Genomic DNA, 22,387 nt, shown 5'->3' with positions numbered 1-22,387 from the left:
TCTTGGCAGTTGATTCTGTTTATGATGCCAGTTCTTTCTCGATGAGGTGTGCAATTTCCGCCCCCCCCCCTTTATACAACCTTCTTTGTAGAGTTTTTGTGGGCAACGGGGATACCCAGGACTCACAGAGTTTCCACAGTGCTATCAAAAAGATATAAAAAGTTAGATTATGATGGAGAACATCATTATGATTAACGTTAGTACGATATCTCATTAGAAGATAATGTTTAATCGCTTAATATATTGCAATTTTAAGATTAGAGAATTAATATTAAGGTGAATGATGTTGTAAATACTGAAAGCTGTTGCACAGAGATATTTCTACCCAGGTTGGCACACTGTTCAAGGAAAGATGAAATGTTTATATGTTGAAAAAGAATAAATTAAAAAAAAACTTTTTTTAAAAAAGAAAGGATATAAAAAGTACTAAATATTGGTTCTACTTTGCCAAGAGGTGATAAAAAGAAAAGGAAAAATAAATCACTGGAGTTCTTAGCAATAACTCTAATTTACATGTTTTTTTTTCCTTTTTTCTTCCCTCTCCTTACAGACGTCCTTTGTCCAAATGTCCGTGTGGAAGGAGACCGGTTCAGACACACCAATGGAGAAACCGAGGACATACCAGGTAATGCAATATTACTGACAATCAGTTCTTCTTCTCGTCACATTGCAAAGCAGAGGTATGTCACACAGAGAGACTATATTAAGCCCCAAAGTGGCCAGGACAGTACTTTCTTTTGCAAATGGAATAGATAGAATTATTTAAGAGTGCCAGGCTGTCTTTATAGGTCAAAGAGTGGAATATTATCTGGAAATAGTTTGGATCCACTTGCCTGCTTAGCATCAGCTTCAGGGATAGGCAGGGATGGGATTCAGCTGTTTTGGACTGGTTTGGGCAAACCGGATGTTAATTTTAATCTGGTTCACTGAACCGATTGTTGCAAGGACTGGCTGACCCCACCCCCTGCCCCTCCCCTCCCAAGAGTCTCCACGCAGGCCATTTTTGGATGTGGTAAGTGCAGGGCCCATGCGGAGGCTCTGGGAAGGCAAAAAATGGGCCTACCAAAAGTTCTGGAAATCCAAAAACGAGCCCATTTCCAGCCTCTGGAGGGCCTCTGGAGCCCGGAAGAGGCCGTTTTTGCCCTCCCGGAGGCTCTGAAAAAGCCTCCGAAGCCTGGGAAGCATGAAAATGCTGCCCCACCCCTGGGATTGGTAATATTCGAACAAAGCTTTGGAAGAGTTAGAGGGAAAAGCAAGCCAGCTCGTTGAAAAATACGGTTGCTGGACACCATCAAAGCATATGGTGTCCTGACTGGACACCAGTCAGAGCATAGAAAAACTCAAAGAAGTAATGCAAGATAGGAAGATGTGGAGAGACTGGACTGAACGGATACATAATAATCATCTTCGAAATGATTATGAATAATAATGGGATTCAAAAAAAAATAGGGAGTTTTGTTTCTGCACTGAAGCACTTCAAGGGATGTTTAGGCACAGTTGGGTCTTTATGTATATGTGTTTGTATGTGTGTTTATTTTGTTTTGTATCTGTGTCTCTTTTGGTGGGGATTTGTTTTTTTTTACAAGGTTGCAAAGAGCAGTGCTATTTCCATACATTATATTTTCCCATCTAGTAAAGCTCTTAGAAAGGATGCTACACACATTATTATGTACTCCAGAAATAATGTTTGGGGAGAAAATATGGTAGACCCATTTGGCCAGGGGTGACAAAAACTGCACTTGATAGAATGCAGAGGGCAAAACTTGGCCCTACTAATATTGGCAATAAGTTCTTCGCTCATGCGATATAGAAATATGAAATTTTAAAATGAGCGGAAGTCAAAGTCAATGGAGATTTCCGCTTCCAGGGATGTCTGATGGAAAATGTGAGAAACAGTGAAATGCATTCCCAAATGGGATTTAAAACATGTTGTTATTAGTTGCGAAGTCATGTCTGACTGATCAGCACCTCATGAACAATGTTCCTCCAGGCCTTCCTGTCCTCTCACATCCTCTGAAGTCCATTTAAGCTCACATCGACAGCTTCAGTGACTCCATCCAGCCACCTCCTTCTCTGCCATCCCCTTCTTCTTTTGCTCTCAATCGTTCCCAGCATGAGGCTCTTCTTCAGTGAGTCCTTCCTTCTCATTAGGTGGGCAAAGTATTTCAGTTTCCTCTTCAGGATCTGGCCTTCTAAAGAGCACTCAGGGTTGATCTCCTCTAGGACTGACCGGTTGGATCATCTTGCTGTCCGAGGGACTTGCAGGAGTCTTCTCCAGCATTGAAGTTCAGAGCCTCCATTCTTTCGTGCTCAGCCTTCTTTATGGTCCAACTTTCACAGTCATCCATTGCAACTGGGAAAACCATAGCCTTGACTATATGCACTTTTGTTGGCAGGGTGATGCCTCTGCTTTTTAGTAAGCTGTTTAGATTTGCCATAGTTTTCCTCCCCAGGAGCAAGCATCTTTTAATTTCTTGGCTGCAGTTCCCATCTGCGGTGATCTTGGAGCCCAGGAAAATATAATCTATCACTACCTTCATTTCTTCCCCATCTATTTGCCAGGAATTGAGAGGGCAGGATGCCATGATCTTAGTTTTCTTAATGTTGATATGACATAGGTATTATTATTACAGAATTTCCATAGCTCAGTCACACTTTCCTATGTTTGAGCCAGTAAGGTACTCTCAAGCAGCAGTAAATCGTAGCTGCAGCTGACACAGAACTTTTGCAACAATGGCAATATATCAAAAAATGATCCCATTATAGTTCTTTTCAGGGTCTTTCCTGGGGTGAAGCAGATGGGTACTGGACAAGAATAAATGCCTTATTACTACTTCTGAATGGGGAAAAAAGCTCAGAAGAAAAAAAACATTCCAGGAAACAAAGAAAGTATTTAACAAAGTAATTATTTGCAAGCTGTAATATCTCCAAAACTACAGTCTTGGCAAAGGATCACAGAGCACTTTCTACCATGCCAAATGATATCAATTTTTGAAAAGAGAGAAAACTCTAACAGAGGGTCTTGAATTGAAACCTTTCCAGAGGTTCAGCAGGTTCTGGATGGATTAAGCATTCCTGACTCTGGCACTGAAACGTTTGCCTGGTTTGCCATAGAGTGAATGTCCCTTTCCTCTCTAAGGACATATGCACCCTGCACTCTTAGATAGGGTAGGGTAAGGTAGGGTAGGGTAGGGTAGAGTAGAATAGAATAGAATAGAATAGAATAGAATAGAATAGAATAGAATAGAATAGAATAGAATAGAATAGAACCGATAGTAGAAATTTTGAGTAGTTCAGAAAACCTGAAAATGCCACCTCTGACTGGTCCCACCCCCATCTATTCTCTGCCTCCCAAGTCCCAGCTGATTGGGAGGAAATGGGGATTTTGCAGTAACTGGGGAAGGAATGGGGATTTTACAGTAGCCTTCCCTTGCCACGCCCACCAAGTCATGCCCACCAAGCCACTCCCTCAGAACCGGTAATTAAAAAAAATTGAATCCCACCAATGAACCTTTTGTGTGTTTTTACATGTGTGTGTTTCTGTGAAGATGCTGCCTGAGTTTAAACAGCCTCCAAATCATAAAACTGGATAACGAAGTGCTTTGTTTTGCATAATGTGCCAGGCCCAAACCAATTAACCATTATATGGGTGATAGCCGAGGTGATGTAAAAATGGTTGGGTCCCCTTAAACATGTTGCATCCCAAATGGATCAATCTTGGTTTAGATTAAGCATTCCTGACTCTGGCACTGAAACGTTTGCCTGGTTTGCCATAGAGCAGGGGTGGCGAACAAGTTCGACAAAAAGAGCCAAAATTTTAAACTGTGAGAGTCAGAGAGCCACACCACGCAGTGACCTGCCAAAACAGACCCAGAAGCAATGTTCCCTCTAATTTTTTTTCGATGTGAGCAGAAAAGTATAGTGTTTGAGTGGCACATTTTCATGCCTGAGCACCCGAATTTTTTTCACAGATGTCACCTAAGACAACAACGAAATCAGTATTATTTGAAACTCAAAGTTATGTTTCTTCAAGGTACCCGCTTAATTCAAAGTGTTATATAATATCAGTATCACTTAACAACGCTCCTGCTTAGCAACCAAAATGTTGGCTCAGAAACTCTGGCATTTGAAGCACGCAACTCTTAAAGCTGTCAAGTTACAAGACCCTTGCACCCCTAACCCTTTAGGGAAAAAAAACCCCAGGGGTCTTCAAACCTGACAGCTTTAACACTTGTGGACTTCAACTCCCAGAATTCCTCCTCCAGTCATGTTGCAGCGACGTCATCTGCGTGGATCTGCTCCATCTTTGCTTTCTTCATTGTGGGCAGGGCTTCTGCTGAAGATGCCGACGAGTATGAGTTGCCACCAGAATAACTGCTGCTACCTCCTCCTCCTCCAACAGAATCACCAGATTTGCTCCTGAGCTCAGCGCTGGGTTACCTCTGCCCCCTCCCCCTCCTCCGTGCTTTTGAGGAGCCATGAGGCTTTTTTTCCCCTGCTCCCCCCCCCCGCCTTCCTACTGGCTCCTGCAGCCTCATGGCTCCTCAAAAGCATGGCAGAGGAGGAGGAGGGGGCAGGGGTAACCCAGCGCTGACTGAGCTCAGCTGCTCCAAGCGGAGGGGAGTCGCCGCTGCCACTTGCGGAGATGCCGGCTGGAGCTTTGGCGGCTTCATCTCAGCCGCAGTGCCGGGCGGCAAATCTGGCAGTGCTGCCTGTTAGAGGAGGAGGAGGAGGAGGTGGCAGCAGTTCTTCCGGTGGCGGTGGGGGCTTTGGGGCTTCACAACTAGCCTCAGTCGCCCCGTGCTCCTCAAAGCAAGTCTGGGGAAGTCCTTTGCAGGCGCGGCCCGTTCTAGCTGCCTGCAAAGGACCTCCCAAGCTTCCGAAAGGGAGCGCGCGATCCGAGCCACAGTATAGTAAATAATGATAAGAGGCAAAGAGCCTCATTTATTTTGGCCGGGAGCCGCATGCGGCTCGTGAGCCGCGTGTTCGCCACCCCTGCCATAGAGTGAATGTCCCTTTCCTCTCTAAGGACATATGCACACTGCACTCTTAGGTAGGGTAGGGTAGGGTAGGGTAGGGTAGGGTAGGGTAGGGTAGAGTAGAGTAGAGTAGAGTAGAGTAGAGTAGAGTAGAATAGAATAGAATAGAATAGAATAGAATAGAATAGAATAGAATAGAATAGGGAAGGGAAGGGAAGAAGGGAGGAGAATAGAATAGAATAGAATAGGGAAGAAGGGAGGAGAATAGAATAGAATAGAATAGAATAGAATAGAATAGAATAGAATAGAATAGAACTCTTTATTGGTCAAGTGTGATTGGACACACAAGGAATTTGTTTTCAGTGCATAAGCTCTGAGTGTACATGAAAAATACATTCATAAAGAATTCATCCAGAATAGATGATTACTATACTGTTCCCAGGGGAAACAGGATACCACCATTAACTGGAGAAACAATGTGTGACAATGGACTTATTAAAAATTTACAGGGTAAAATAGTAAGTAAGTGTTCCAATATCTCAGGGGCTGCCACAAAGAAGAGGGAGTCAAACTATTCTCCAAGGCACCTGAGGGTAGAACAAGAAGCAATGGGTGGAAACTAATCAAGGAGAGAAGCAACTTAGAACTAAGGAGAATTTTCCTGACAGTGAGAACAATTAATCAGTGGAACAAATTGCCTCCAGAAGTTGTGAATGCTCCAACACTGGACATTTTTAAGAAGATGTGAGATAACCATTTGTCTGAAGTGATGTAGGGCTTCCTGCCTAAGCAGGGGGTTGGGCTAGAAGACCTCCAAGGTCCCTTCCAACTCTGTTATTTCTATTCTATTGGCCCAAAGTAACCCAGCCTAAGGCAAAACTAGAACTCAGAATCTCCTGGTTTCTAGGTCAGCATCTTCAGCACTACGTCAAACTGGCCCTCTTTTAATATTGGAAGATATATTAATTTTAATCAATTATTTTATTTATTATTGGTAGATATTAACAAATAATAAATATCTATCAGCAGCTAAATGTTACAGTCTCACTTTCGTCGTTATTGTTTTCTTTTGTTGTCGTTGTTTTGGTAGGGTTCGACTTGATGGAATTATTCAGTGTACGGGAGATGTTCAGAATGAAAGACGATGGAATCCAGAGCTCTTATGTTCGGCTTGGAAGTTTTCCCATTGTTCAGCGAACACAGTAAGATCTCCCTCTTCCTTTGAACCATTTCTTCAATTGTTTCATTTCCCTAATATGGTCCTTTTACATTCAGGGTGGGTGCCAACCCTGAAGCTGGCCTGGCTGAAGCCATTTTGAAGCTTCAGTTTTGCCACCCTGGAGCTGAGGGATAGGGAGGGGGAAATAGAGATAGCTGGGGTTTTGTAGCCAAAACAAAATACTTTCTCCTGGGAACCAAGGACATTCCCACAGGTGGTCAGAGAGGAGGAATGAACTTACCAGGTAACCGGATGGCACCTTGATTGGACATGTGACTGATTGTTTGGCAAAAGGACAACTTTTAGTTTTAATTAAGTGAAAACCATGGCAACCTTCAGAGTCGACTTTCACCAGGTTGTGCCAATAGGATATTTCCAATAAAACTATTCTTTGAGGAAACTACCTGCCTCAAAGGTTTTTTTGCTATGGACGTATTACTTGGAACTCTGACAGAGGTACAGAGGAATTGAAATCAATCATAAATACACCAATAAGATTTAAGCATACAGTCCAGAATTGCAATTCTCTGAATTTCCACAATATTTAGATACAAGTAATGCTAGGGACGCAGTGACACAGTGGCTAAGACGCAGAGCTCGTCTATCAGAGAAGTTGGCATTTAAGCAGTTCAAATCCCTAGTGCTGCGTAACGGAGTAAGCTCCCGTTACTTGTCCCAGCTTCTGCCAACCTAGCAGCTAGAAAGCATGCAAAAATGCAAGTATAAAAATAAGAACCACCTTTGTTGGGAAGGTAACAGCGTTCCATGCGCCTTCGACATTTAGTCATGCCGGCCACATGACCATGGAGACGTCTTCGGACAGTGCTGGCTCTTTGGCTTTGAAACAGAGATGAGCACCGCCCTCTAGAGTCGGGAACAACTAGCACATATGTGCGAGGGGAACCTTTACCTTTAATGCAGGTGAAGACAAGTGGAATCCAACTTCATTAGGAAAACTGAAGAAGAGAAACGAGGACAAAGCTCTTTTTAGAAAATGAAAGTTTTTTTCCAAATAAGGAGAGTAGGAAAACCACAGAATCCAGCAGACGTCCTCAGCAGACAATAAAAGCTGGGTCTGTGTAAGCCTGAAAGAGAGCGAGGGCTTCATAGGATAAAATGATTTGCAACAGCTCATGTCCAATTAGGTCACAATGATAGCATTAAATGACACAACGTGTTTTCTGCACCAGGCAACTGGAATTAATATCATTAGTTCATTTAATTCTGCATTAGCATCTGGCAGGTTTTAAGGAGGAGTGAATTTTACACTGAGCCCTTTCATTCTAGAATATCACAGTAGAGTGGACCTCATTTAAAGCCAACTGAAAAAAGGGGTGTTTCCATTCATTATATCCATTGCTGCTTCTCTCATTTGCCATTTGCATAAGACAGAGTTGTTCTAATCGCTCACTTTCCAATACACGCTGTCAATGATTACTGAAGTAGCAAAATGTCCAAACATGAAAACTTAAGTACCTATAGCTACTGGCCATGGCACCAGAGGTTCTCAGATAATCTGTCAATGAAGGAGCTTGCAAACATCCAGGAGTTTCCTCTCAAACCAAGACTCAAAGTTTATTTAGTGTGCTGAAGGAGATACACATGTGAGTCTAGTAATGAAAGCACAATTAAAAAAGGAAGCAAACTGAAACAGAAAGTACAATAATGATAACAGGTACAGGAACCAAAGGAACAGAGGTAGGTTGCTCCAGGTTGAGCCCAGATTGGGCAAACTGGTAGTAGCGACAGCGGAAGTCTCCGTCCACTCGCCTGGACACTTCTGCGCATGCACAGAAGCATCATGTGTGTGCGGACTGGTAGAAAAAAAATGGAAACCCACCACTGCAAAGGTGGCTCAGTGGCTGCTGAACTTGTCAATCAGAAAGGTCAGCAGTTCGGCGGTTCGAATCCCTAGTGCCGCATAATGGAGTGAGCTCCCGTTACTCATCCCAGCTTCTGCCAACCTAGCAGTTCGAAAGAATGTAAAAATGCAAGTTGAAAAATAGGGCCACCTTTGGTGGGAAAGTAACAGTGTTTCATGCGCCTTCGGCGTTTAGTCATGCCGGCCACATGACCACGGAGACGTCTTCGGACAGCGCTGGCTCTTCTGCTTTGAAACGGAGATGAGCACCGTCCCCTCGATTGGGAATGACTAGCATATATCTGTGAGGGGAACCTTTACCTTACAGGAACCAACCTTACAATGTGAAATTCTGAATAATGTATGGAATCATAGGGCTGGAATTGACCTTAGAGGGCATCCAATTTAATGGAATAACAGAGTTAGAAAAGACCTCAGAGGTCCCCCTGCTTAAGTAGGAGACACTATACCATTTCAGATAAAGGACTGTCGAATCTCTTAAAAGCCTCCAGTGATGGATCACCCACAACTTCTGAAGAAGAAAAGAGAAGAAAAGGATGACCAGTTATAAAGTGGATAGACTCAATTACATGGCAATGATGTAGTGCAGCGTGGCCTGAAGAACCAGGGTGGGAACTAGAGGTGACTAAGGTGATTAAGAAGAACTAGGGGTGATGTGATATCAGAGTTCCAATATCTCAGGGGCCATCACAAAGAAGAGTGTGTCAACACCCCAAAGCACCTGAAAGCAGGACAAGAAGCAACAGATGAAAACTAATCAAGGAAAGAATCAGCCTAGAACTAAGAAGAAATTTCCTGACAGTGAGAAGCATTAATCCAGGGAATGCCTTGCCTTCAGAAGTTTGGGTGCTCATCATTGGAATTTTTAAAGACGAGACTGGAGAGCTACTTGTCTGAAATGGTATAGAGCTTGGAGTAGAATACCTCAAGGTCCCTTCCAACTCTGACTGATAATCCTATATAAAATCTGTTTATATGTTATACCTATTTTATTATGTTAAACCTTGTTGAGTCTCTCCCTCTCTCTCTCTATCTGTCTGTCTGTCTGTCTGTCTGTCTATTATCTCACTCTCTCTCTCACTATAATAGATCTCTCTGTCTGTCTTTCTCTCCATCCATCCGTCCGTCCATCTATATCTATCTATCTATCTATCTATCTATCTATCTATCTATCTATCTATCTATCTATCATCTATCTATCTATCTATCTATCTATCTATCTATCTATCTATCCATCCATCCATCCATCCATCCATCCATCCATCCATCTATTTGTGTGTGTGTGTGTGTGTGTGTGTGTGTGTGTGTGTGTGTATGTATCAGAGGTGGGTTGCTCCGGGTATGGCCCCGTTCAGCTGAACCGGTAGTGGAGAACTGGCAGCGACCCAGGCCTGCCATTCCCCTGAACCAGTTCCCTCGCCGCCACTAATTTAGAAAAGAGACCAGCCCTTCAAATATTTAATACACTAGTCATTCCTCTTTCTCTTTGGACTGAGAAAAGGATTGTAAAATTGGAAGCAGTTTAACTTCTACACTAATTTTTCATTACTTCCTTATTTTGGAGACGAAAAACTTTTCATGCACTCTCATTAAACTGTATATTGCAGATATTTATCATCTTCCTTCTTTCTCTGTTACGAGAGTTAGTGCTTCCTACATATCCGTGGCCAATTTGATGAATCACCATTCTATACTGCAGGGAACAAGGAATTTATTTTCCTACATTATGATTTTGAAGAATGGCTGCCCAGATGTACGTCACCTAAACGGTTTTCATTACTTTCTCTCCTCTCCTCCTCTCCTCTCCTCTCCTTTTTCCAGAGATGTCTTCCCACAAGGACTTCCGGATGAGTATGCTTTTGTCGCCACTTTCAAATTCCGCAAGTCCTCCAGGCGAGAAGATTGGTACATTTGGCAGATCATTGACAAATATGGCATACCACAGGTAAGGTTGCTAGATGGGGGGGGGGTGTCATGTGTGCATGCGCAGGGGGCAGGGGAGCTCAGGAGGTGCCCCCATGCCCTGTTTGTGGCCCTAGGAGGCTTCAAGTGGGCCTACTAGGCCAAAACGGGCCACAAGGGAGTGCACACATGCATGGGGGGGGAGAGGGGAGTGCAGGGGGTCGCACTCATGCACACGGGGCACACTGCATATTGGGTGCTGTTGTGCATTGACACATGGTTTTGGCGCACGGCAACTTATTATCCAGGGAGGTCTTTTTTTCAGGAAAACGGGGTATATTCTCCAAAGCATGTGAGGGTAGGACAAGAAGCAATGGGTGGAAACTAATCCACCTAGAGGAGCAACTTAGAACTGAGGAGAAACTTCCTGACAGTGAGAACAATGAACCAGTGGAACAGCTTGCCTCCAGAAGTTGTGAATGCCCCAACACTGGAAGTCTTTAAGAAGATGTTGGATAGCCATTTGTCTGAAACAGTATAGGGTTTCCTGCCTAGGCAGGGGGTTGGACTAGAAGACCTCCAAGGTACCTTCCAACTCTGTTATTCTATATTCCACATAAAAAAATGTCTGGGGAAAAAAAGTGAAAAAGGGATGAGCAACACCAGTCTTCCTAGAATCCATAAACAGTGATTTGTGTCTACATACACCCCAGATATTTATTCTGTTAAGTCACCAGGAGATGAATCTGATTCAGCAAAGAATGCTTGAAAATCGAATGGTTGTTAGGGTTCTTTGCTCCCCAAGGAATCTACTCAGCACAACATAGCAATTCTAAACACAGCACTTTAATTACAACACACTCTTTCCCTAACTATTGCTGTGCATCACCTCCACCCTGCTAGGACGTTGCAAGGTGAGGTTGCCAGCAAAAAATGTCTTTAATATTCAGTCCTTTCTACCCAGCTTAAACAAAGTATTTAAAGTAGCATACACCCTTTCTCCAAACGTTCTTTTGATAATTGGGATGAGGTATGGCTTCGGCGTGGTTCTTCCTTTCTGTAATTGCTACTGAGCTTCCAGCAAATCTCCAAATACCTGGCAGGACTTCTACCAGGACATGCTGCTCACCATAGCTTGCAGACCTGGCAGTTGAGTGAAAGTCCTCACGCAAGAGTGTAATAGCTGCCAACCTGCATGCATCACCTCCGCTTCCCTCTCTGTAGGTGATTTACACACATGCTTCGTGCTACACACCTTTCCCCCATTCTGTTCCTAGCATTGGCTTTTTGTCAGCTCAAAAGACTGGGTGGGGTGAAGTTGCCTCTGGACAGCAGCATCTCCTTGGAAGCACCAGGGTGTGGCTGAGGTAACACAGGCATCTGAAACAAGGGCTTGGATGCTTGTGGGTAAATGGATGAGTGCACGTCTGAATGCATGAAGGAAGCGCAGAGATGCATTTCTGCCTGGCTGCAGCTGGCTGCAGAGTTGCGGTCGCGCAGCATTTAGAATGCAGCATTGCTGGCTAACTTTGCCAACTGCCAGCAGTTCGATTCTTACCGGCTCAAGGTTGACTCAGCCTTAAATGGTTTCCAGTCTTTTATATAGCTGTCTAATCCAGTGGCGTAATCCTCTGAAATCTGCTACCAGTTCGGGGAGTCTGCTACTGAGTGTGCGCTTTGTATGTATGCACGCCTGAGGTGCGCTCATGCAGCACTAAAAAAAAGGAACATTTTGAAGCCTTCTGAGTCTGCAAAGGTAAATAGAACAGCAAGGGCGGGCACGTGATTTAGATTAGCTAGAAAGCAGGAAATCCGACAATTCTAGCTAATATAAATTGTGCACCACAGCTGATTGTTGCCCAGCTGATCGACGAAAATACCAGTTCGCTCGCACTGGTAGCATTTTTTACTACTGGTTTGGTGAATCAGTCCAAATCGGTAGCATTTCATCCTTGGTTTAGTCCAATGTTTCTCAAACTTGGCGACTTTAAGTCCTGTGGACTTCAACTCCCAGAATTCCCCAGCCAGCTTAAAGTCGCCAAGTTTGAGAAACACTGGTTTAGTCCATTATCTTTAACTAAAGCAGTTAATTTTGTCATCCGATTGGGAAATTTCTACGTGCTAAATATAATAACAGGTGTTTAACAGAGTTATTTGAAGATTAGTGTAATGTTTAGCTCAACCTGTTGACTGATTTTTCTTCTTTTATATATGTATACATTTGCAAAAGGGGAGGAGAATTTGTTGCTTTTTTTCTTTTCTTTCAGCAGCCAGGGTGGATCCTACATGTTAAATATTAATATTTAATATAAAATATATATTAATAATATGAATATCAATAAATATTAATTGAACACCTTTTCCTCCCTTGTTATACACTATTTTTTCTTTGCTGTTTTGGGGGTTGAATGTATGTTTCTGTTTTGTTTCATTTTGTTTGTTTTACTGTTTTGTGTTTTCTTTTCTATGATAAAACAATAAATGTACTTTTAAAAAAAGGTTGACTCAGCCTTCCATCTCTCCGAGGTGGGTAAAATGAGGACTCAGATTGTTGGGGGACAAGAGGCTGACTCTGTAAACAGCTTAGAGTGGGATGTAAAGCACTATAAAGTGGTATATAAGTCTAAGTGCTATTGCTAACGCTAGTGCTTTTCCAAAGCACAGGAAACAATCCTTATTTTACTCCCTCAGAGGCTGCAAAATTAAGAAAGATTCAGTTTGTTGGTACTCAGAATGGAGATAACTAAAAATTTGCAGGCTAGAATGAAAAACGGAAGAAAAAAATTCTGGAGTAAGAAAACACCAAACCTAATCATCTTTTTTCACAAAAATAGCCAACCAGGAGGTGTCCCAAAAGTCATCAGTAGCCTAGCTTAACTTTGGCTATTTTAGATTTTGATGTGCTAAGGCTGGGGAGGGCAATATTTTTTATGGCCAAGGGTTTCGCTGAATGCCTGGAGCATCTTAAAGAAGCTTCTTGGATGAATGAAATGTTTTCCAAGGAAAAAAGGAAAGAAAGTCCAGTTGCCTTTTGGAAAAAGCATCTTTGGGAATGTCTGGAGGATGGGTGGATCACTGAAATCTGCAAATCACATTATATATGTAGATGAAGTCCATTGTTACTGTTGTTTCAATTTAGGCTTGCCTGTTTTAGAACAGACACTATGGATTTCATTGATAACAGCCTCAAAAATTGGAGGGAATTTAGATGTCAGCTTACTACAGGCTCTAAGGGAGCCAAACATTTGAATTAGTTGCAAAGTTGTAATTTGAGCCAGATCTAAGCACCCTGCAGCTGGATAGCCAGTTATGGTCCCCGGGTCTTGAGTTTGACACCCCCTTTCTATGTCATCTGAACATTTCTTCATCAGAACGAACAGTTCACCATCCTGCACAGTCATGCTTTTTTCTTGACTTTTATCTCTAGCATCATATACAGTAATAAACCAGGAATAATGAATTCTGAGAATCAGGAACACCCCTAGCTGCAGATCCGAACTTTTTAAAGCTCCTCCAAATTTGATTTACTGGTGTACTAAACCTAGGGTCTTCCATCATTTCCTCACAATTGGTTATGCCAGTCGAAACATGAGTTTTGTGGTCCAAAAACATCTGGGACACATAGAAATGGATTCTACGTCTGATGAACTTTGTTCTTATCCTTCTTCTGCTCATGATGGATAGCTCCTTTGTTGGATATTTGTTCCATAAGGAGTCCTGTCCTTACAGTGTTATGTCTGCTTTCCTCAAGGTTTCTATCCGGTTGGATGGGGAGAACAAAGCCTTGGAGTACAATGCAATTGGACTCACCAGAGATGCCGTGAGAGTCGTTTTCAGAAATGGGCGCGTCAATGACCTGTTTGATCGTAACTGGCATAAGATTGCACTGAGCATCCAATCCCAGACGGTCTCCTTATACATTGATTGCAAACTGGTCCAGACGTTACCTATTGAAGACAGAGAAAATATTGACATTCAAGGGAAAACGGTGATTGGCAAACGCCTTTACGACAGCGTGCCAATTGATGTAAGTACCAGGGACAAGGTAAAGTTTACCCTGAAAATGCATGCTAGGCATTTCCAGCTCTAGGTGTGGAGTTTGCAGGAGACAATTAGTTCACTTAATTAGTGTGAAGATTTGTTTGTGACTCTCAGAGACTCCTTGCCAAGTATTATTTTTGCACAGTGTTGTGTTTGGAAGATACCAGCCTGGCAGCTCTCCAAGCCTGATGAGGTCTGTGGTTATATATTCACTGTCAGCGTTCCAAATAGCATCCAAAATTAAATCAGAGTCCAAGGCAAAGTATTGTTCAAAGTTCCAATTTATTTAGAGAGCCATGTTGGCACATCTGGAAAAACCCAAATCTGAAAGCTTCTCAGTTTTCCCCACCCAGTTGAAAGTTCAAGATCTTGTCCCCACACCCACAAGTCCATCACATGGTCCAATCTTCCACTGCCGTGCTGGCAGCTCCACCCATCCAGTTCCGGTCAGGTGCATAGGTGAAAAGACAAAGGATGACCTTGGCAATCTAGAAAGGAATTTCATTTTGACTACATAACATTCTACTCCGTACTATCCCCCCCTCCCATTTCCCCACAATAGAAACAGCATAGTAGAATAATAGAAGTGTGGCAGGCCAAATATCCAAAAGGAACATGGCTGCAGGCTTCACATTCACCCTTGAAAGACTGTTTTCTGGGACTTTGCTAGATGTGAATGAGAGGAATTCACATTAGCTTAATAAAAGGGGTTTTTGTCGGGACAAAAATTTTGTGATTTTGTGAAGCCTAGGTCAGAACAGCAAATGACACTATGAGAATTGGCATTATGTCAGCAAATAGTCTTGTGGGCCCATTATTTTGCTACAAAGTTAGATCAGAAGTGAACTGACATTATTTCTCTTTCTTTTAGTTTGATCTTCAGCGGATGGTTATTTATTGTGATTCACGACATGCGGAGCTTGAAACCTGCTGTGATATTTCATCCGGACCTGTAAGTTTAAAATGTAGACCTACTTTGCAAATGTGCTTAAGGACATACCACATTTTTCAAAGTATAAGGCGCACTGGAGTATAAGACGCAGCAGTGTATAAGACGCACCAAGGTTTTGAAGAGGCAAATTTTTAAAAAAAGTTTTTGTACTTGGCAAAGCTCCCCAAAACACCCCGGCAAAAAGGGGCCCATTTTTTTTTTCAAAAAAAGGGCATGAATAGCCTTTAGGAGGCTTGTAGAATGTTCCTGGGGGTGGGGGTGGAGACAAAAACGAGCAAAAGATGAACCATTTTTTCTCAAAAACAGGCCCTTTTTTGTCAAAAAAAGGGCATGGATAGCTTTTAGGAGGTTTATAAAGTGCTCCTAGATTCTGGGGTGCGGGGCAAAATTGAGCAAGAAATGGTCTGTTTTTTGCTCAGTTCTGCCCTCCCCAGCCCCTAGGAGCACTTTGGAAGCCTCCTAAAGGCTATGCATGGCCATTTTGGTAAAGGGAGCGGGGTTTCGGAAGGCCAAAAATGCTGCTTAAGTCCCTTCGGGGAGAGGGAGCGGTTTATAAATCTAAATAAAGTAAAATAAAGTAAAGCTGTATTCGGTGTATAAGATGCACCGAGATTTTCAGCATCTTTTTTGAGGGAAAAAGATGTGTCTTATACTCCGAAAAATACGATACCCATGTGACAATAGCTCCTTGTTATACCTTCCAACTGAAGGCCTACATTTAATTGAGATACATACACAAACCAGCCACCATTCTAGGGAGAATATAAGTAGTCTTCAACTTACAAGTACGGTTTGTTTTGGAATTTCCATCGTAAATCATTGTGGTTATAAGTCAAATCAGACTCGATTTTATAACTATTATTACAGCAGTTCTTAAGGCATGCTGCATGCGGTTTTTTTGCCATTAAAAAATCACAAATCATGACTAACGGACATTGCAACCAGTTGTAAGTGTGAGCTGTTTGCCAAACACACAAATGGCTATCACATGACCATGTGGGCAAAGCAACAGTTGTTAATGCAAGTACAGGTCACAGCTCACCTTTTCTGGGGCTATCATAACTTGGAGCTGTTGTGAAACAAAGAGTTGTACGTTCAGACCTACCTGTGTTAATTTTAACAGTGAAGAATATAAATGCAGTTCAAGGTTGAATTGTTGGGTTCTTAGCATTCTCTGAACTTGATTGTCACATTCCAGACATGTCATTACACGTAATGGTTCATCAGTGCATGGGGGAACAAAGTTGGCAAACGTTCTTCCCTGGTGCTCTGATTTTGTTACTTAGCCTGGTGAGGAAATGTCTTCAAGATCATCAAAATAGTCACTGCCATGTGATTGTGCTACAAAGTCAATCAGACTGGGAATAATCATCTTTGATGGCCACTTTGTTGTCTCTAGAATGTTCCTGGAGCTTCATTTGCATCATTAAAGGAAACAAAATAGATGGGTTTTTTTTTAAATTACTCCTTCCCCTTTTCTTTGCTTTGTTCCTTATTCCTCCTTTACTGTGGCCTTGGCATGGTGAAAACTCCAAACGCAAGTCTTTAGAGAAGAGCAATTTTGGCAGGATCACCTTAAGATGTAGTCTCTATGCCAGTATCAGTACAGTGGTAAAGCATCCTTTGTTTTGCATTCATACAACATGGCTATCTGGGGTTGGTTTGGTTGAAAATCAGGGAGCTGGAGGCTAAAAGAAAGGAAGAACAGATGCAGGAATTGGTATGTCTAGTTTAATGAAAAGAAGGACTAGAGGTAACATGATAGCAGTCTTCCAATATTTCAGGGGCTGCCACAAAGAAGAGGGAGTCAAACTATTCTCCAAGGCACCTGAGGGTAGAACAAGAAGCAATGGGTGGAAACTAATCAAGGAGAGAAGCAACCTAGAACTAAGGAGGAATTTCCTGAGAGTTAGAACAATTAATCAGTGGAACGACTTTCCTCCAGAAGTTGTGAATGCTCCAGCATTGGGTTTTTTAAAGAAGAGATTGGGTAACCATTTGTCTGAAGTGGTGTAGGGTTTCCTGCCTGAGTAGGGGGTTGGACTAGAAGACCTCCAAGGTCCCTTCCAACTCTGTTATTCTATATTCCACATTAAAAAAATGACGGGGGGGAACTGAAAAAGGGGTGAGGAACGCCAGTCTTCCTAAACCTTCCTAGAATCCAAAAACAGTGACTTGTGTCTACATACACCCCACATATTTATCCCACCACAAGATTGGAGAACCCCTGCTAATTCAGTGGGGAATAAACAAAAAAGGTAGAAAAAAAGATAGGAAAATGCTACATCAATTACTTAATCTTTGGGGATTTCAGCTACTGTAATGTGCAAAAACTATGATCTGGCCACTAAAAGTGTTGGTGGCATGATGAAAATGATTTAAATAATATTAACTATCCGCCATCAAGAAACTCTTACTGACTAAGGAGGTTGGACTAGAAGACTTTCAAGGTCCCTTCCAACTCTTCTCTTCTCTTCTCTTCTCTTCTCTTCTCTTCTCTTCTCTTACATTCCATTCCATTCCATTCCATTCCATTCCATTCCATTCCATTCCATTCTATTCTATTCTATTCTATTCTATTCTATTCTATTCTAAAATGTAGCATTTCTACTCCTGTCATTGAATCAGGGGTTGCGTTTGCATGACTGATTTATTCTGCTTAGTGCGCACTTATCCTGGTCATGAAAAGGCCACCACTGAAGAAGCTTTGAAGAGAGCTTTGGATCATTCTGAAGTCATTCAGCGTCAATATTGTGCAGTTGGAATCAATAGGAGTACAAGTAGTCCTTGACTTACAACCGTTTGTTTAGTGACTGTTCAAAGTTACAATGGTAACTTTGACTTATGACCGTTTTTCACATTTGCAACTATTACAGCATCCCTGCGGCCACCTGATCAAAATTAGGATCCTTGGCAACTGACTCATATTTATGATGGTTGCAGTGTCTCGGGAGGGGGGGGGGCGTCACGTGATCCCCTTTTGCGACCTTCTGACAAGCAAAGTCAATGGGGGGCCCGGATTCACTTAACAACTGTGTTTCTGTACTCACAACTGCTGTCAGCGTTGGAAATATCATCAATTAAATCAGAGTCCAAGGCAGAGCTATCTTTAAAGTTCCAATTTAATAAGACAGACATGTTGGCACAAACTGTGGAATCCCAAATCTAAAAGCTTCCTGGGATTCCACCCAGTTGAAAGTTTATGATCTTACCCCCACACCCACAAGTTCATCACATGGTCCAATCTTCCTCGGCCACGCTGGCATCTCCACCCATCTAGTTCCGGTCAGGTGCAGAGGTGCAGAGACAAAAGATGACCTTGGGCTTCTAGAAAGGAATGACAACAACACATTCCACAATTCTACTCCTTTCTATTCCCCCTCCCAATTACTACACTAATGAAACAGCATAATGAAATAAGAGAGAGTGTGGCAGGCCAAAGATCCTAAAAAGGAATATAACTGCAGGGCTGAGAACTGCAGTGTTTCACTGAACCATTGTGGCAAGAAACGTCAAAAAATGGGACAAAGATCACTTAACAACTGTCTCGCTTAACAACAGATATGTTGGGCACAATTGTGGTCATAAATCAAGAACTGTCTTGTAGTGCTAAATCTTTTCCAGTTCTAAATTGTTGAAAAAAGTAAGCTATTTCTTTTTTCATGAAAAAACATGTCCATGCCAATCTTTTCTTTTTTAAAAAAAAAAATCCTATTTAAATCCTATTTATGTGGTGTTATTATTGTTTCTGATTTCTCACCGATGTAGTGTCAAGTGACCGTGGTGACGGATGTCCCTCCTCCTGTAATTCCACCAACTGTTGGAAATGAGCACATTGGGCCTCCCAAGACAGTCAACTGTTCCTGTCTTCCAGGGGAAAAGGTTTGTATCTGAATTCACCCTCTTATAAATAAACACAAAGGAATCCCGAGATGTTAGGAGCCGTGATGGCACAGAGGTTAGAATGCAGTATTGCAGGCTAACTCTGCCCTTCGCCAGGAGTTCGATCCTGATGGGCTCAAGGTTGACTCAGCCTTTCATCCTTCAGAGGTTGGTAAAATGAGGACCCAAATTGTTGGGGCAATATGCTGATGTTGTAAACCAGGGCTATCAAACTCCCGGCCTGTGAGATGGATGCATCATGCGTTGACCATGCCCACGTCCAGTGAAAGGGGGAAAAGTCCCAATATGTCACATGATGCTGCCATGATGACGTGAGTTGACACCTCTGTTGTAATCCATCCAGATAGTGCTTCTAGTGTAAGTCTAAGTACAATTGCTATCCCTTCTGAGCATCTTTCTTCACCTGTTATGCAGCTGTGGGCCAAACCCTCTCTTCTCTGATCATTCTCTAGGCAACGTCTCTTGCATCTGTCTCTCAAGGTCTTCCTCACATACAATTGCATCATCTGAATTTCACAGACTAAATATGGCAGCCTGAATTAAAACCATAGTGGTGTTTTTTTTTTTTTAGTCCCATGTAGTTGTTTCAGAAACTTCAGTGGGAAGCGGCAGCCAAAAAGCCAATGCAATCCTAAGTTGCATTAACAGAGGGATACAATCAAGATCTAGTGCGGTACTAATACCACTCTATAAAGCCTTAGTAAGACGACTGTCAGTGTTCCAAATATCATCCAGAATTAAATCAGAGTCCAAGACAGAGCTTTCCTCAAAGTTCCAATTTATTAAGAGAGACATGTTGGTACATCTGTGGGAAACCCGAATCTGAAAGCTTCCTGGGTTTTCCACCCAGTTGAAAGTTCATGATCTTGTTCTCACACCCACAAGTCCATCACATAGTCCAATCTTCCACTGCCATGCTGGCATTTTCACCCATCTAGTTCCGGTCAGGTGCAGAGATGCAGAGACAAAGAATGACCTTCTAGAAAGGAATGTTTTATTTTGACAACAACACATTCTGCTCCTTACTATTCCCCCTCCCAATTCCCTACTAATGGAACAGCATAGTAAAATAAGAGAGAGTGTGGCAGGCCAAAGATCCTAAAAGGAATATGACTGGAGGCCTCACAACAACACCTAAAATCCTACATTCAGTTTTGGTCATCACACAATAAAAAAGATGCTGAGACTCTAGAAAAAGAGCAGAGAAGAGCAACCAAGATGATTTGGGAACTGGGGAGAGTAAAACATACGAAGAACGGTTGCAGGAACTGGGCTTGGCTAGTCTCGTGAAGAGAAGGACCAGGGGAGATATGATAGCAAGGTTCCAATATTTAAGCACCTGAGGGCCAGACAAGGAATAATGTATGGAAACTGACAAAGGAGAGATTCAACCTAGAAACAAGGAGGAACTTTCTGATAGTGAGAACAATCAATCAATGGAATAGCTTGCCTTTGGAGGTTTTGGGAGCTTCATCACTTGAGACTTTCAAGAAGAGATTGGACTGCCAGTCCATTGTCAGAAATGGTGCAGGGTCTCCTGCTTGAGCGGGGGTTGGGCTACATGACCTACAAGGTCCCTTCCAACTCTGTTAATCTGCTTTCAGCAATTATTGCAGAGGTGCAGGCCGCTCATGCAGAGCCACAAAGTCAGGATTCATAACATGTGAGAAGCAATGATGAATGTTGCTATTAAACAGTCTCCATTTTTCACTTCAGGGGGAGAGAGGCCTTCCTGGATTTGAAGGATTGAGAGGACAAAAGGTTGGTGTGTCCAAGGAACAAAATCTATTTTTTAAAAAATGAAACATAAACTGCATACACTTTCTTAAGGATTCCTTCTTCTTTTTGGTCTACCCTCTATGTCAGCGTTCCAAATAATGCACTCATTGAAAGCAGAACTCCGAGGCAGGTAAATTCCTCAAAGAGCAGTTTATTGGATACATCACATTGGCACAACTGGTAAAAACCGACTCTGAAAATTCCCACGGTTTTCACCTAACTAAAAAGTGAAAGTTTTCCCCTTCCCTTGAGTCATCAGTCACATTGTCCAATAGAGTTGCCGGCCCGTTGCTTGGTTACTTCGCTCCTTCTCTCCCCAGCAACCTGTTGGAACGACCTTGGTTCCCACGGGAAAACGTCTTGTTTTGACTGCAAAGCCCCAGTTAACTATTTCCTCTTCCCTGTCCCCTCTTCTGCCTTGTGGCAACCCACAAAGGTGGCCTCAGCTAAGGTTTGCTTCAGGGTTGACCGTCTACTGTTTTTGCAGCCTTAAATTAAGCAGTCATTTTTTTTTTTCATTGTAGCCCTTTAACTAATAAGGGAGGCTTTCATGGGAAGACATGAGAAATTGCTAAAAAGAAAAGAAAAAAAATCCCCACAACACTCTTATCTTTTAATAGTCATCATCTTAACAATGGCTGGAACGCAAGATGATTCCAGAAATGCTAAACCGCAGCCAACTTCATAGAATGAAATGCAATGATTGAACAGGATGCCTGCATAAGAAATCAACCTTAAAAACTCATTCCATTTAAAATGTCCCCAAAGCATCTCTAAAACAGTGCCAGATACAGTACAGTTTCCTGTTTAACACTCAAAGCAGTCCTGCCTACACAATTGGTCTGATGTGTTGAGTGGTTTGCTAGACACTGGCATTGTATTAAAGGAATCTATTTTTTCTTCTTCTTCTAATGTTTTTTTTTCATCCATGATTTATGTTTGCACAGTATAATGGCTGGATGATAATATTTTCCATTACTATCTTTGCAGATGGCATCTGTAAATGCTTTACAGTTTATGTTGCTGTCTTAGTTTATTAGAATTTAGACCATTGGGCACTAGAACAAGGCAGTATAATAAGACCAAGGGTCAGATACATTGTAGGTTTATTTATTCTAATTTATTCATAAGATTTGTGGATGCATATTTTTGGACTAATACTGTAGCTCTGGAAACAGCAGATACCATTTCAGCATCTGCATGAAAGCCATATTCTTGGCTACAAGTCCTGTCTATGCAATCTTCTATCCCACCCCTCCCTCTCCCCTCCCTCCCTCCTCCTCCTCTCCACAAATCCTACTCCATTTCAACCGTGATGGTTATTCCTAGTTGGGTAATGAAATGTCGCAAGAAAAAAACCAAGCTCAAAGAGCACCCATAGATTACTCCTCCTCCTTCCCTCCTTTCTTTCCTTCCTTCCTTTCTCCCTCCCTCTTCCTTCCTTCCTTCCTCCCTCCCTCCCTCTCTCCCTCCCTCCCTTCCTCTTAAAAAACCCTGGCTATGATAATAAAAGTCAGTGTCCTTCTTGCTAACATAACTTTATTTTTGTCAAGGGAGACATTGGACCAGTTGGACCTCCTGGCCTGAAGGGAGACAAAGGAGAACCAGTAAGAACATTTGTGTGACCCTAAATATTCTTTTTTTTTTATCCTAATGTAATTATATACTTGTGAGAAAACTCATGCAGTTTTAAAAACCAAAATAGGTCCTGACGGACTGACTTAAACCAA

At 42.4% G+C, this 22,387-nt stretch overlaps 1 protein-coding gene across 2 annotated transcripts in view; it reads left to right on the top strand.

The window, feature by feature from the left end:
- COL22A1 (collagen type XXII alpha 1 chain) overlaps window positions 1-22,387 on the top strand; it is a 238,177-nt gene that overhangs the window by 67,684 nt on the left and 148,106 nt on the right. Inside the window, exons 1-9 of one of the 2 annotated variants that reach the window (XM_081951042.1) lie at window positions 187-196; window positions 551-625; window positions 6,070-6,181; window positions 9,902-10,025; window positions 13,734-14,009; window positions 14,895-14,975; window positions 18,744-18,857; window positions 20,595-20,639; window positions 22,211-22,264. In XM_081951042.1, coding sequence (XP_081807168.1) covers window positions 6,081-6,181; window positions 9,902-10,025; window positions 13,734-14,009; window positions 14,895-14,975; window positions 18,744-18,857; window positions 20,595-20,639; window positions 22,211-22,264 — 795 coding nt within the window. In that variant the 5' untranslated portion in view covers window positions 187-196; window positions 551-625; window positions 6,070-6,080. Of the gene's footprint in view, window positions 1-186; window positions 197-550; window positions 626-6,069; window positions 6,182-9,901; window positions 10,026-13,733; window positions 14,010-14,894; window positions 14,976-18,743; window positions 18,858-20,594; window positions 20,640-22,210; window positions 22,265-22,387 lie in introns of those variants that run through there. The other variant, XM_081951041.1, reaches the window with a different exon arrangement.

This window comes from Natrix helvetica, assembly GCF_964273705.1.
Source record: "Natrix helvetica genome assembly, chromosome: 4".
NCBI lineage: Eukaryota > Metazoa > Chordata > Lepidosauria > Squamata > Natricidae > Natrix > Natrix helvetica.
This window is presented reverse-complemented; position numbering and strand designations above follow the sequence as displayed.